Source organism: Macrobrachium rosenbergii, chromosome 59 (genome assembly GCF_040412425.1).
Source record: "Macrobrachium rosenbergii isolate ZJJX-2024 chromosome 59, ASM4041242v1, whole genome shotgun sequence".
NCBI lineage: Eukaryota > Metazoa > Arthropoda > Malacostraca > Decapoda > Palaemonidae > Macrobrachium > Macrobrachium rosenbergii.
The window spans coordinates 6,768,282-6,782,813 of record NC_089799.1 but is presented as its reverse complement, the minus strand read 5'-3'; the positions used below and the strand labels follow the sequence as shown (position 1 = coordinate 6,782,813).

The 14,532-nt window shown below is 43.1% G+C and overlaps 1 protein-coding gene across 3 annotated transcripts in view; it reads left to right on the top strand.

Moving 5' to 3' along the window:
• LOC136837345 (ATP-dependent 6-phosphofructokinase-like) overlaps positions 1-14,139 on the top strand; it is a 33,051-nt gene extending 18,912 nt beyond the window's left edge. For 2 of the 3 annotated variants that reach the window (XM_067102088.1, XM_067102090.1), the window contains exons 2-4: positions 1,581-1,736; positions 11,228-11,373; positions 12,385-14,139. In XM_067102088.1, coding sequence (XP_066958189.1) covers positions 1,699-1,736; positions 11,228-11,373; positions 12,385-12,473 — 273 coding nt within the window. In that variant the 5' untranslated portion in view covers positions 1,581-1,698 and the 3' untranslated portion in view covers positions 12,474-14,139. Of the gene's footprint in view, positions 1-185; positions 836-1,580; positions 1,737-11,227; positions 11,374-12,384 lie in introns of those variants that run through there. The other variant, XM_067102087.1, reaches the window with a different exon arrangement.
• Positions 14,140-14,532: the final 393 nt, after the last annotated feature.

The window sequence follows — 14,532 nt, the reverse complement described above, 5'->3', positions numbered from 1 at the left end:
GGCATAATTCTAGATTTTCTAGCATATTTCGTCTGATCAGCACGCTGAACAGTGATTTTATCAACTCTGCTGTTGGACTGTGAGCAATATTTGACAGTGGCTTCTCCAAGTTAAAACTAATCAAAAACTATCTAAGATAACTATGAGCCAGCTCAGATTGTCAAACCTCACGATATTGTCAACAGAGTATGAAATTACTAATCAGTTGGACTTTGATGATGTTATTAGCAAATCCGCTTCTAACAAAGCTCATAGGGTTCCATTGTAAATCTGCTGTGTTGTTTTTATTTTAGCTTTATGAAATAAAAACAAAATGATTGAGATGTTAAGGCTTAAAATGTGCTTTTAATTTTCACCGCTTTAGTACTTTTTAGCATGGGAATGGGGTGGCACGTTCAGAGTCTGCCTTGGGTGCCGTGGTGCATTTCTTGGTACAAAGAGGACCCTCCCCGACAAGTACCTTGACCAGGTTAATATGATTAAATACTGTACATTGAAAGCTTTGTATTAAGGTGCTCTACATAAAATATATGTTATGTATATTCATGCTTGACAGTATTCATTTGTTTGTAAACAACAGTAGTTTCATAGAAACGGTTCAACTGTCTGTATATGTTTGAAGGTTGCTGCTCGTTTAAGGGAACACAAGATGCATTCTCTTCTCATCATTGGTAGTTTTAAGGCTTGTCGTGCTCTGCTGCAACTTTACAAAGCAAGAGGAAAATACAAAGAGTTTTGTGTTCCCATTGTTATTATTCCAGCCAAAATCAGTAATAATGTTCCTGGTGGTGAGTTCAGCTCAGGCTGTGATACTGCTCTTAATGAAATCAATGAGGTTAGTTTTATATTTCCCATTTTGTACACTATCGTTTTCAGATTTACCGTATTTTTTCTCATTTGAGAGTTCTCTTTAACAGTGTTATGAGCATTCTTTAAAAATAAAAAGGACAAATTCATCCAAATACTTGTAGGGTATTGAGGATTACAGTCTTGGGTATACTGTATATTTTTATAGTTAGCTTAACATTATCGTGTCTTTTAATATTATTCAAGAATTATGAACTTCCATCTCATGGTAGGTTTTTTCAACTTTGGAGTTTTTTTTTATTAAGTACTTAAAGAATTAATAATAAAAAACACATTGTAAAGAATTTGAGCAGTGTTGTAATGAGCAAGTTATGAACTCTCTTCTAAAGTGAAATTTATGTTGGTCATTCATTTGAATTCAAAACTTGATCATGATCATCAGGACTACTTTTCATTTGAATACTCCTTATGGAAATCTTTGTAGTTGAAGTTACATAAATCATCTGTTAGAAACTTGGAGTACTGTAATTGTGTCAGCATTAAACCTCCTTATTATTTTGTTTTAAATGGGCACAATTTTAGGAAATAACATATCAGAACTATCAAAAAATGAATGTTTATTAAAAGTGAAAGACATGCTGCTATTAGAATTCCAAATCATCATTGAGATGGGTCTCTGTCCCCAATCTCCATTAGCTGAGAGCTAACCACGGTATACCTATAGGGTCTCCAAAGGTATTTCTTGTCATTGTAATGTGAAATATCATTTTCAGATTTGTGACTGGATCAGGAAGTCAACCCAGGGAACCAAAAGATGTTTGTTTGTAGTTGAAACCATGGGTGGCTACTGTGGCTATTTGGCAATTCTGGCTTGTCTTGCTGGTGGTGCTGATGCAGCCTATATTTTTGAAGAACAGTTTGGTATCCAGGTAAAGTAGTAGGGTTTTTTTATATGATAATGGAAAGAGGTTATTTGTTTCACAACAAACTTATTACTGTATTGGTACTGTATCTAGAATTAAGTCTTTCATGTGTGACAGAATCGTCCTTGATGCTTCAATCCCTACATTTCTTAGAGACATGGGTATGATGTTCTTTGCCAAAGAGCTGTCAGAAGTGTCATACATAAAGTATGTCAATTAGTCAGTCTAAAGGTTTTTAGCAGCTGAATTTAGATTCAGGCTAATTATAGGTAAAAGGTTTGTAAGAATATATTCATAAATAAAAGGTTTGTAAGAATATTTTCTTAAGTATAACTTTTTTTTTTCCAAATTCTCACTCACACCACTTATGTACAATTCAATTCCTGCCCCCCCACCCACACAACTCATAGCTCATGGATCAGACAGCATGAATGTGTGCCCTAGGCCCTGGGTCTCCCCGCACATGCTCAGTGCTGCTGGCTAAGTCTTTTTTAAGGGCGACTAAAGTGTCTGATACAGTTTCATGGCAACTTAGGGGCTGATGAGAAGTGCAGTAATAGGTTTTATGTGAACAATCAATTTGCTTTTAATTTTCTGTATATGGAATAACATTCATGGAAAGTATGAATGGAATGTTGATTGACATCTTACCAGAGAGAATGTTAATGTCTGTGAAGTATAAAGTTTAACATATGGGCTTGTTTGCATAAATGCCAAATTTATCATCAATGCTGTTGTTTACCACTGTTAGTTGTTGAATGGTAGTCAGAAATTAGTGTAATTTTTTCAGTAGACTTTTAATTGTTAATGTATCTTAGAGCATTAATCATTGATGATATTCAACATATTTGTAGCGTTTTGTTTTCTGAGCTCGTCCCTGTGTCAGCCGGTGAAATTCCTATTAAGCACGAATTCCTAGGTATAGATATTGCTAAATATACCAGAGAAAAAAATTATCAGGAAATGCTGGGGTTACTACCCCCAGATCGAACATCTATTATGAAATAGACGTCGGTATAGATAAGGGTGAGTGATTGTTGTCACTGCCACAGGACTGCACTCTGTAGACATCCCAATGACAAAACCCTGGAACGTGAGGAGCCGATCTAACGCCCGCACTCACCTGCCCGCCAACTGACGACCCCAGCGCCATCTGTACGCATTCCATACTAGCACGTTTTTCCTTCCGGAAGATCTTTTTCTTGTGCTGGCTTTTGCCCCAATTTTCCTTGAATTTCATCATGTCTTCAAGCAATTTCACCGTTATGAAGTTAAGTACCATCTTCTTGTGGGGTTTTATTATCAGTGAGGCTTTTATTGGCCCGTAAGTTAATATTTACAGGGTCATATATTGGATGCTCCCCGGCGTTCGCCGCCTCTGCCATGATGACCTTGAGGTACACCCTTACAGCTTGTTTCTGCAGGGGTTTCTCTTGGTCGTTTACAATTTTACTCATGTTTCGTAATTCCCCTTCAAGAAGTTCCTTTTGGAGGTGTTTATCTATGTCGGGTGGTTCCTGGTACCTTGATTAGCGTCATTCCTCACGGAGGCTTCCTCCCCTTATCTTGGTTCTTACAGTTAATTCATAGCTGATACCAGGCTCTCGCGCGGATAGATTCCCTCTCCAAGGTGGTGCTTTCTTTCGTCAGTTTCTCTGATCTGATTTGTAGTGTAATGGATGACATGGATAATTCGGATTTATTGTGGTCCGGGCTCGGCGTCAGGTGCAGCCAGTTGGCTGCCCACCTCCTGCTCGCCTCGCTCGGTTAGGCTATACGCTTAGCACAAGTTCTTATATTTTTGTATATTCGATCATATTACGTGTACTTATGTAGTTATTGGTTAACTTTAGCGGTACTTATCAGTAATTGATCCTAGCCTACCCTCTGCTCCAATCGGTGGGTTAGGCTATTCAGGTTAGGCTTTGGCATTGTCTTAGCTCCCATCTCTCCCGACTGTATGTTGCTTGAGCGGGGAGGGAGGGTAGGCTGGTTGAGGAGTTCCCGTTTGTTGTTCCATCCGCCTTACCATCCGTTTTCGGGTTCGCTAGGGCATCTGAAGCCCCCATCCCCTCCTCCCTCTAATGAGGAGAGAAGGAAAAAATAAAACGGGGATCTTCTTTATGCATTGCCCTTCTACCCTATGGGTCGGTTGTTGGTTGGACTACGTTGCGGGAATTTCTCTCCCTTCCACCCCTCTTCCTCTCCTCTCTCTCCTCCCTTTTACTGTCTGGGCTGTGCCTTCAGAGGAGGGTGAGAGTCTGGCGTTGCTATAGACTAGTGCTGTTGTCCTATCCTCTCCTAGTACTTTTAGTGAGTGTCATGAGTCTCCCTGCGCGCAGGAAGTCGATACGTCTGTGTCGATGCCCCGTAGGGAGTTTTAGTCAGTGGATAGTGGGTCCCCCGTCCACTTGAACATAACTCTCGATTCCACCATTCTAAGTACTGCCTCCCTGACTTTGCCAGTGGTGTGTCATCTCCCCGCATGTGGGACGTCGGTCTCTTCGATCGTCACCCCGTGGGGGACTAGTCCGGTTCCCAGTTGAGAGTCACCCACCCTCCTGGCCTCCGTTCTGGTGTCAACCACTCGGCTAGTGTTTCGTTGGTTCGCTCTCCTCCGGGTCGGGCTGAACTTCGATCACCCTCAGGGTTCAAACATTTCCTAGCTGGTTCCGCTCCACTGTCCCCGGTCCTCCCGTTGCCTTCTTACCTGTTACCACTCCGGTGGTTTTGGTTTTCAGTAGGTTGGCCTTAGTCACACCTAGTTCTCTAGCTGTATACTAACTGGAGGGAATGATTTACCCCGCCCTCCCTGCTGTAACCAAGTGACGGAGGCACGGGATCTCGGAGGGGTCTGCGCCGGAGCACTTTGACCAGCAGTGTACTGCTATCCTATGTTGTTAACCATTTACTTACTACCGGTCTCCGGCAGTAATTATACTTTAAGTTGATTTTACAATTAAGAGTTGCATGATCCTAAGTTAAGGTCCTACTCTGTCGAACTATCTCCGGAGTTTCTTGATTTAATGTGTGTCATGTTTTGCTCTGGTTTATGCTCCGGCGGGTCCGGTATAAATTAATGCTTGCTGCCGGACTCCGGCAGTAATTATACTTTAAGTTGATTTTATAATTAAGAGTTGCATGATCCTAGGTTGAGGTCCTGCTCCGTCGAACTGTCTCCGGCGCTCCTTAATTTAGTGTGTGTCATGTTTTGCTCTGATTTATCGTCCCGCCGGAATGCTCCGGCGGGTTCGGTATAAATTAATTAGCATGCTCCATTACCTGCTGTTGTTTAAGGCCCCTATCTCAGCCGGTTCTGCTCCGGCGTGCCTTAAATTAGTGTGTTCATATACCTTCTCCCACTTACAGACAGTATGTTGTGAGGAGCCCGGGTGCACTGCTGTGCTGCACCAGCCCTATGGGCACGTTGTCTGCCGTTCTCATTCGGGCTGTGCAGTGCGGATCGACGATCTCATCGTATGGCACCCGGACAGTTGTGAGGTTTGCTTCGCTCTGTACGAGCGTGTACAGGACGAGTCGGTAAGCCTATAGTTACTGCCTTTAGTTTACCTGGTTGCCTCAGTTGTTTCAAGTACGTTATGTTCTTGATATATTGCTTATATATATCTCTTCACCATGCGCTAGGTTATTAAGTCCCTGCTCTCTTCCAGGCCGACCAAGCTTCCCGCAACGACACCTTGGGTTCCCTTCGAGCCTGGGTGGCTGGTTATGGCAGGAACGTTCCGTCGGGGAAGCCGTATGTTCTAGATGAGAACATCCGGAACCTGCTTTACCCCGGCGCCCAGATCTCAGCGGCTGTTCCACCTGAAGTCGCTGCTCCTGTCATCGAGCAGATCCGGGTAGAAACCCAGCCTCCCCAGGACGAAAATTTGTACGTGGAGGTGTCGGAGGAAGTGGCGGCCATAAACCTCGACCTGGAACCAATGAACACCGAACAGGACCAGGAGGTAGGTAGGGAGGTAAGTGAGGCAGTGGGGGCGGGCTCCCTTTTTGATTCCCCTTCATCCACCGCTTCTTCTTTTCAGGGTTTTCAAAATTCTTCTTACTTGGAGGACAGGGCGCAATCCGCTGTCCCCAAGTTGAAGAAGTCTTGGAAGGCGAAGGACTATAAGTCCGCGACCTCCCGTAAAGCAACCCCTTTCCCTCCGGTGAAGCCATGGGATACTAGTCCGGTGGCTTCCAAATTCAAGGCCACTCCCTCTACTAAGGGAGCGAGTTCGAGGGCAGCTAAGGCTAGCCCTCCTCGCCAACCTGCCTTTGACCCTGAGGAGTTTGCCGGTATACTTCTGCAGAAGTTTACCTCGGAGGTGGATGCTAAGCTTAACAAGCTTACGGAGAGGTTGCAGAGCCAGGAGAGTATGCTCTCCGGGTTCATGCGCTCCGGTGGTTCGGCGGTACATTAACCCATCCCGGATGCCTCCGCCCTCCCTCCATTTGACAAGGGAAATCCCTGGCATTTGGCCCTTCATGCTCCCCGGCATGAAGATACCCTGACGATCGAGGGTCTAGGCACATGCAGGCTTCAGGAGCTGGAATTCTTTCCTCCTGACCTGCTGCCCCCCTACCCAGGCTTCGCCAGGTTGATGGAGGAAGCTTGGGTACAGATGGATAAGGTCCCGAAGGAGACAGTGATCTTCCCAAGGGACCAGGCGCAGTCTGCATTGCTGCGCACATTTAATGAGTGGCAGGCGGAGAACACGAAGTTGACCCCCTTCAAGGGCAACTTCACGATGTTCTCGTTGGGGGATATAATCCCAACCCCCTGCATGACTAAGGTGGCTCTTGCGACCGCCCAAGCATGCACGGAGGGTAAGCCGTCGCCTCAGCTCCGGAGACTGATCCCACCCTCTGATCTTCCCCGGAGACGATGATTTCTGGAAGAATGCCCTGCCACTTTTACATCGGGTAAGCTCGACCCAGATGGTGCATCCATCTTATTCAGTGAGCAGCTTCCCAAACTGCCAGAAGCCCTCCTGAAAGCAGAGTTTGAGGCTAGGTGTCGGCTGAGCTGATCACTGAACTCCCTGTGCCTGGCGGAATCCACGGCAGTTATGTACTCCGAGGAGACACTCTTCCAGGTCCTGACGAAGTCTCTGTTAGCAGGATTTCAGTCGGACCTGTTTGACTTCATGGTAGCGCGGATGAACTGCCGTAAATACATCTTCGCAGACGCTACCATAAGACATGAGCCTAACAAGCTTATGAAAAGCTCCTTCTGGGGGGCTAGTATCTTCCCCGAAGGAGAGGTCAGCAATGTCCTGGCTGAGGCAACCAGGGCTAATCAAAGTCTGCGCTCCCGCTGGGGTATTCCTGCTTTCAAAAGGAAAGCCCCCGAGTCTGCCGGGCCCCAAAGCAGGCCAGGAAAGAGATACAGGAGGCACAGAAGACAACATCAACAAACCGTTGTCCAGGCTGTACCTGTCTCGTCAGTTAGCCAGCCTTCTACCTCGAAGGCCCAGCCTCAACAGTTCATGCTGATGCAGCCAGCTCAGCACTCCCTTGCTGCGCCTACCTTCGTGACGTCTCCTGTATATAACCCCTCCTATGAGGGCCAGGGGTCGTTTCGAGGCCTTTACAGGGGCGCAAGTGGGAGTAGAGCAAGGGCCTCCTTCAGAGGCAAGGCTGCCTTGCGAACCCTCTCCTGGGGGAGAGGAGGCCGAGGTAGAGGAGGCAAACCTGCACCTTCCCAGTGAGACCAATCAGGTGGGCGGCAGACTTCACCTGTTCATGGACCAGTGGACCTTCAGTCCGTGGGCCCACAGTATAGTCTCCAAAGGTTTGGGGTGGAGTTGGATCAAGGGCCCTCCCCCTCGGATCAGATTTCATCAACCGTCTTCCACTGCTCTGCGGGACTTTGCGGCGGAATTACTCCAAAAGAGGGCCATAAAGAAAGTGAGACACCTGAAATTTCAAGGCAGGCTGTTCAGTGTTCCCAAGAAAGACTCCAGTCAACAAAGGGTAATCTTGGATCTGTCGCGTCTCAATCTTTACATACAATGCGACAAATTTCGCATGCTTACAATCGCGCAGGTGCGGACTCTACTTCCTCGTGGAGCTGTCACCACCTCTATAGATCTTTCAGACGCATATTATCACATCCCGATTGCACGGAACTTCTCTCCCTTCCTAGGTTTCAGACTGGGGAAACAAGCCTACTCCTTCAGGGTCATGCCATTCGGGCTCAACATAGCACCCAGAATTTTCACGAAGCTGGCGGACACGGTAGTGCAGCAGTTACGGTCCCAGGAGATATCGCTGGCCGCATACCTGGCCAATTGGATAATTTGGGCATCCAACGCCGGGGAGTGCCGAAGAGCTACGGCCATGGTGATCGAGTTTCTGGAATCCCTAGGCTTTCAGATAAACAGGGCGAAGTCCCGCCTAACTCCGGAGGCGCGATTTCAGTGGCTGGGTATCCAATGGGATCTGGTCTCGCACAAGCTGTCTATTCCGCTAGCCAAACGGAGAGAAATAGCCAAAGCCATCAGGCAATTCCTCAAAGGCAGGAAAGCCTCTCGCAGAACGCAAGAAAGAATCCTGGGTTCTCTTCAGTTCGCATCCGTAACAGACCGGCTCCTAAAAGCAAAACTGAAAGACATAAACAGAGTGTGGCGGAGACGAGCCAATGTCAAGCTCAGGGACAAGGTATCTTTAATTCCTCCGGTGCTGAGGAAAAGACTCGGCCGTGGTCCACAGTCAAGGGTCTTTTGAAGTCAGTTCCCCTTCAATTCCCTTCCCCAGCTCTAATAATCCACACAGACGCCGTTAAGCGGCTGGGGAGGGTACTCACCAAAAGAAAAGGTACAGGGTACATGGTCCACACTGTTCCGTCAATTCCACATAAACATTTTGGAGGCAATGGCAGTGTTTCTGACTCTGAAAAAACTTTGCCCCACCAACCAGATTCATATCAGGCTGGTGCTGGACAGCGCAGTAGTGGTACACTGCATAAACAGAGGGGTTCCAAATCGAGTCGGATAAACCAAGTGATGATAGCCATTTTCTCCCTGGCGGAGAAGCACGGCTGGCACCTATCAGCTACCCATCTAGCAGGAGTCCGGAACGTCATTGCAGACTCCCTGTCCAGGGCAACTCCGCTGGAGTCAGAATGGTCCCTGGACGTAGCTTCTTTCAGGTGGATATGCCGTCAGGTTCCGGGCCTTCAGGTGGACTTGTTTGCCACGGAGAGCAATCACAAACTCCCTTGTTATGTTGCTCCCAACCTGGATCCTCGAGCTCACACTACGGACGCAATGTCAGTGGACTGGAACAAATGGCAGAAAATCTATCTATTCCCGCCAGTAAACCTGCTGATGAAGGTGTTACACAAGCTCAGGTCATTCAAAGGTCAAGTGGCCCTGGTAGCTCCCAACTGGCCGAAGAGCAATTGGTTCCCTCTTCTTCTGGAGCTCAAACTACGGTGTCATCAAATACCCAAGCCACAGCTGACTCAAGTAGTGCAAACATGGACTGTGTCAGCTTCCTCAAGAATTCTGAATGCCCTGGCTTTATGGACTTTATGAAATTCGCCGCTCAGAGAGGTGCGGATATTGATCCCGTTAATACCCTGTTTCTGGAATCAGATAAAAGAGATTCTACCCTCAGACAGTACGATTCAGCAGTTAAAAAGTTAGCATCTTTTTTGAAGGAATCTGAAGCTCAAGTCATGACCACCAATTTGGCAATATCATTCTTTAGATGACTGTTTGAAAAAGGTCTGGCTCCGGCCACCATTACCACAGCGAAATCAGCTTTGAAAAAGGTGTTTTTGTATGGCTTTAAGATTGATTTAACAGATTCATATTTTTCATCCATTCCCAGAGCATGCGCTCGTTTGAGACCAGCGACCCGTCCACATATGGTTTCCTGGTTTCTTAACGATGTTCTAAAATTAGCCTCGGAAACTAATAACGATCAATGTTCTTATTTGAATCTGTTAAGGAAGACGTTGTTCCTAATTAGTCTAGCTTCAGGTGCCAGAATATCAGAACTGTCTGCTCTCTCTAGAGGTGCGAATCGTGGATTTTCTCCCGTCAGGAGAAGTTCTGCTTTCCCCAGATCAAAGGTTCTTAGCAAAAAATGAAGACCCTCAGGATAGGTGGTCCCCCTGGAAGGTTGTTCCTCTTCCACAAGACCTGTCTTTATGCCCAGTTGCTACCCTGAGGGCCTATTTACGGAGAACTTCTCAGTGTTTGTCTGGTCCTCTTTTTATCAGGGAAAAAGGAGGAACGCTTTCTTTAAAGGCTATTAGACAACAAATTCTATACTTCATTAAGCAAGCTAATCCAGATTCAGTCCCTAAGGTTCATGATATCCGAGCAGTGGCTACCTCCACTAATTATTTTCATACTATGAATTTTGATGAGCTTAAGAAGTATACGGGCTGGAAATCTCCATCAGTGTTCAAACGCCACTATCTGAAATCACTAGAAGCTCTGAAGTTCCCTGCGGTGGCTGTAGGGAGCATTGTCCCTCCACCTTAAATTAACCTTTAATCCCTATCCTCTCCCCCCCCGCCCGCCTGCCTCATTTACTTGCCCTGCCATTTTCTCCTGGACCAGACATGCTTCACAACCTGGCTCCTCATATTATGATGTACAATTTTGCGGTGTTAGTTTTTAAGTTTGCGGCATGTTATGTTTACTGTAACTTAGTTTTAAGCCGGAGGTACCTTTATAAATTTTCTGTCGTTTATTTAGTTTTGGTACCTTCCCATTATAGTATTATTTATGTACATAGTTGTTTATCATGTCCTTTACTGTGATATTAATTGTATCCCTAGTTATAACTCAGTTTATCTGGCTATACCTTTGGTATTTAATCATGTTTTGAGGGATAATTAAAACTATTTTCAGTAATAGTGTTTTTATACATGTCCACCTAACTGTTCGCTCCTTTTAGACTTTCACCAAAGCTTAGTATGATTCTCTGTCATGATTTCACTGGCTGACACAGGGACGAGCTCAGAAAAGGGATTTTGACAAAGGAAAAATCTATTTCTGAGGGAGGCCCTGTGTCACCCGGTGACCCTCCTAGGATCTAGGTTTCCCTCCCTGAGTAGGCATACCAACCTTGTGTGGGGTGCTAGCCTGGAATGAGTACAGATGGCGCTGGGGTCGTCGGTTGGCGGGCAGGTGAGTGCGGGCGTTAGATCGGCTCCTCACGTTCCGGGGTTTTGTCATTGGGATGTCTACAGAGTGCAGTCCTGTGGCAGTGACAACAATCACTCACCCTTATCTATACCGACGTCTATTTCATAATAGATGTTCGATCTGGGGGTAGTAACCCCAGCATTTCCTGATAGCTTTTTTCTCTGGTATATTTAGCAATATCTATACCTAGAAATTCGTGCTTAATAGGAATTTCACCGGGTGACACAGGGCCTCCCTCAGAAATAGATTTTTCCTTTGTCAAAATGCCTTTTTTACACAAGTTGTATTTTTATTTTAATGGAAATTGTTTTTGTCTTTTAACAGGAATTGCAGGTGGATGGCCGAAGGTGTGCACAGAGGCCTTGTATTGAGGAGTGAAAATGCAAATGACAATTATACAACGGACTTTATCTATAGGTTACACTCTGAGGAGGGCAAAGGCATTTTCAGCTGCAGAAAGAATGTTTTAGGTAAGCTGTCTAGAAATTAGTAGCTACAGTATATTACAGTTGATAGTTTTAAAATGGCCTGACCCTGTAGTGCCATCAGTGCACCTCATGTGGTATACAGCAGGCATTACTTAAGGTTCTTTACCTTCAGCCCCTAGCTGGAACCCTTTTCATTCCTTTTACTGTACCTCCTTTCTTATTCTCCTTCCATCTTACTTTCCATCCTTCCTAACAGTTGATTCATAGTGCAACTGTGAGGTTTTCCTCCTGTTACACTTTTCAAACCTTTTACTCTCAGTTTCCGTTTCAGCGCTGAATGACCTCATAGGCCCCAGTGCTTGGCCTTTGGCCTAAATTCTACATTCAGTTCAGTTCAATAAAATGACCTGAATCCTGAGATTAGCCAGCTTCACACTCTTAGTATGAGCAGATTAGAAACTCCTTTTCTCAAGAAAGAATATGCTCTTATATATGTATTTATGTAAAAAATGCTCTTTTATTTACTCCAAAGCTGTTGAATAACAATTATGTGTAGTACATTTCAAGAGTAAAAAAATATAAGATTATACCATACAATCACTATTAAAGTGGAGCCCATATAACAAACAATCATTGTTAAAAGCAAGAAACCTAGTTATCAAGAGAGTAATCCTAAAATTATTTTTTGAAAATACAAGAGATTATTCAAATCCATTACTACTAATCCCAGTGCCTGGGCTTTTGCCCTAAATATCATACATCCATCCATCCATTACTACTAATGAAAGTTCCAATCCCCTCAGATTTCTCACTTGGAATCTTTAATGTGCACACTTGGGATTACTGTAGTATACAGTATACAAGTACAATTAACTGCCCTTATATTTATGGTATACTTTCAATCTGCCCGTTGTGGGCTTTATTTTCAGTATAGTATCTGTAGTTGCATATTTTTAAGTGCTTGCTGTACAGCTTTGAAAGATGAAAAGTTTTGTAATGTGGGTCATCAGTGTTAAATGTATAGTTCTTCTAGTTATATTTCTGGTATTTCAGGTCACATGCAGGAAGGTCGTTCTCCATCAGTATTTGATCGTAACATGGCCACCAAAACTGCAGCAAAAGCAAGTCACATGGATGACTGAAGAGATGATAAAGCACAGACTAAGTAGATGGGTCAATGTTTTATGATGAAGCCAATGCTGCCGTTCTTCTTGGTTTACAGAAGAGGCAATATGTGTAAGTAAATTGATTTCATTTGATTTTTATGTGATACCCATTATAGCCTATGGGATTGATTTTTATGTGATACCCATTATAGTGGAATTATGTCAGTAGTTCCTTCATAACCTGATGGATTAGGGGACAAGGTTTTAGGCAAGAGTGGAAGTTTGTGGTGTTACAAACTCCTCCACTTCATTTCTACATTTTTTGCTTGTTTGGGATATTGTTTGAATGCTAATTGGAATTAATAGCAAAGTTCTCTTGTATAATATTTCATACTGAAATCAGTTGTAAGTTTGTTCTTCAAATAGAGAATACAGTGTTGAAGAAATCCTAAATCCTTTGTGCTTTGCTTGGCCTACTGTAGTTTATGCAGCATCCTTCAGCCCAGTTGTTTTGCTTTACCTTTTACTTTTGATCCATTTGATCTATCCCTGCGTACCTCTCAATCCGCCACAACTTTAAATGTCAATTGTCTGGTATTTCTAACACTACTTAGGTATTTGCATTGACCTTAAGGATTTTCATTTAATTTTTATATTTTCATGATGTTGCCTTGTAATGCATATATCCTATAATTTTCACATATTTACTTTTTTCATTTGTTATGTGTAATGATAATGATTGTTGAAGTGTCATATTTAGTTTGGCATCAGATCTCAAAAGAACTAATGATTAAGTAACTTAATAGCATAATTTAGAATTGATAATAATATTTGAATAGTAACGTACAGTAGTTTCGAATGAATAATATCTTTCTTAGTAAAAGTGTAGTATATGAACATGTGTGTGTGTCCAGCAAGAACTTGTTTCATTTCAATTGTCATCAGTTGAGATAAGAGAGAGTGCATTGTTTTGGGTCGTGATGACAGGTTTGGATAACAAATACCGATTCATCCCATACGGGCTCAAGACGAGTGATTTCATATTGTTACATGTGTTGTCCGAGTCACGTACGCCACTTTGAGAGAAAAAATACGTGTCTTGATCAGTTACGCCATGTTTTGTAAGATTGCGTTCAAAACGTTTTGCTGGGATGATGTCATTTTCCTTCTAGAAGCTTCTCCATTGTATCTCGCACCCAAAATGCTTTAATTACGTCACCTTCCTGCTTCTAGAACTTTTGTATCTCGCACCCAAAATGCTTTAATGACATCAAGTAATTGTTTCACGTGTTACTGGAATTCTAAAATTTGTTTCATTCTTATTTCTGAGACCAGTTGATTTGGTTCCCTCTCTCTCTCTCATTCTTAGAAAGGGATTACTTTTAACGTAGTGTTTTGTGGTCACGCATTAGCATTAACTTTTGAGATCTGAATTTAGTAAAGTTATTTAGTTTGTAACGGCGCTTGGTAAAAAAGTGTGTTTTGTGGTAACGCAGCTGCAGCAAGTGATTTACAGAGGTTTTCACAAGTTTGTGTAAGGTAACGTGAATTTTACTTATTAATACCATGGTATGATAAGTTAGGAAATTTTGACCAAGTGAAATCATTATTGATAAACCTTATGTGTATTTTTGTGTGTTTTTCTATTTTCAGTCTCTCTATATTTTCACATTTTTTATGTTTGTGATGTAACATTTATTTACGTAGCATTTTAAATATTTCTTGGTATAATTTAAAATTGCATACTTGATTTGATATCTCATTTGTTAAGATTTTCTTTTTAAATCTTGAGTAATTCTTGATAGTTTAACTTTTGCTTGATTAATTTAAATTCCTGATAAAGTTTTTGTGAATTAGTTTTGTTTCATAATTTAATTCAAGAATTAATTAAGTGTTGTGTTATTTTCAAGTAATAAGAAATTTTTCAGATTGTGAATTCTAATTAATTGTGAATTCTAATTATAAACTTTGAATTTGAAAATAAATTTTTGTATTTAACATTTTTAGAAAAAAGTGTTTCATTTATTGACCATCAGTGAATAGGATTGATTGTGTGTGCATAAGGCAAAGTGATAAACATGTTTTGTTCTTTTAG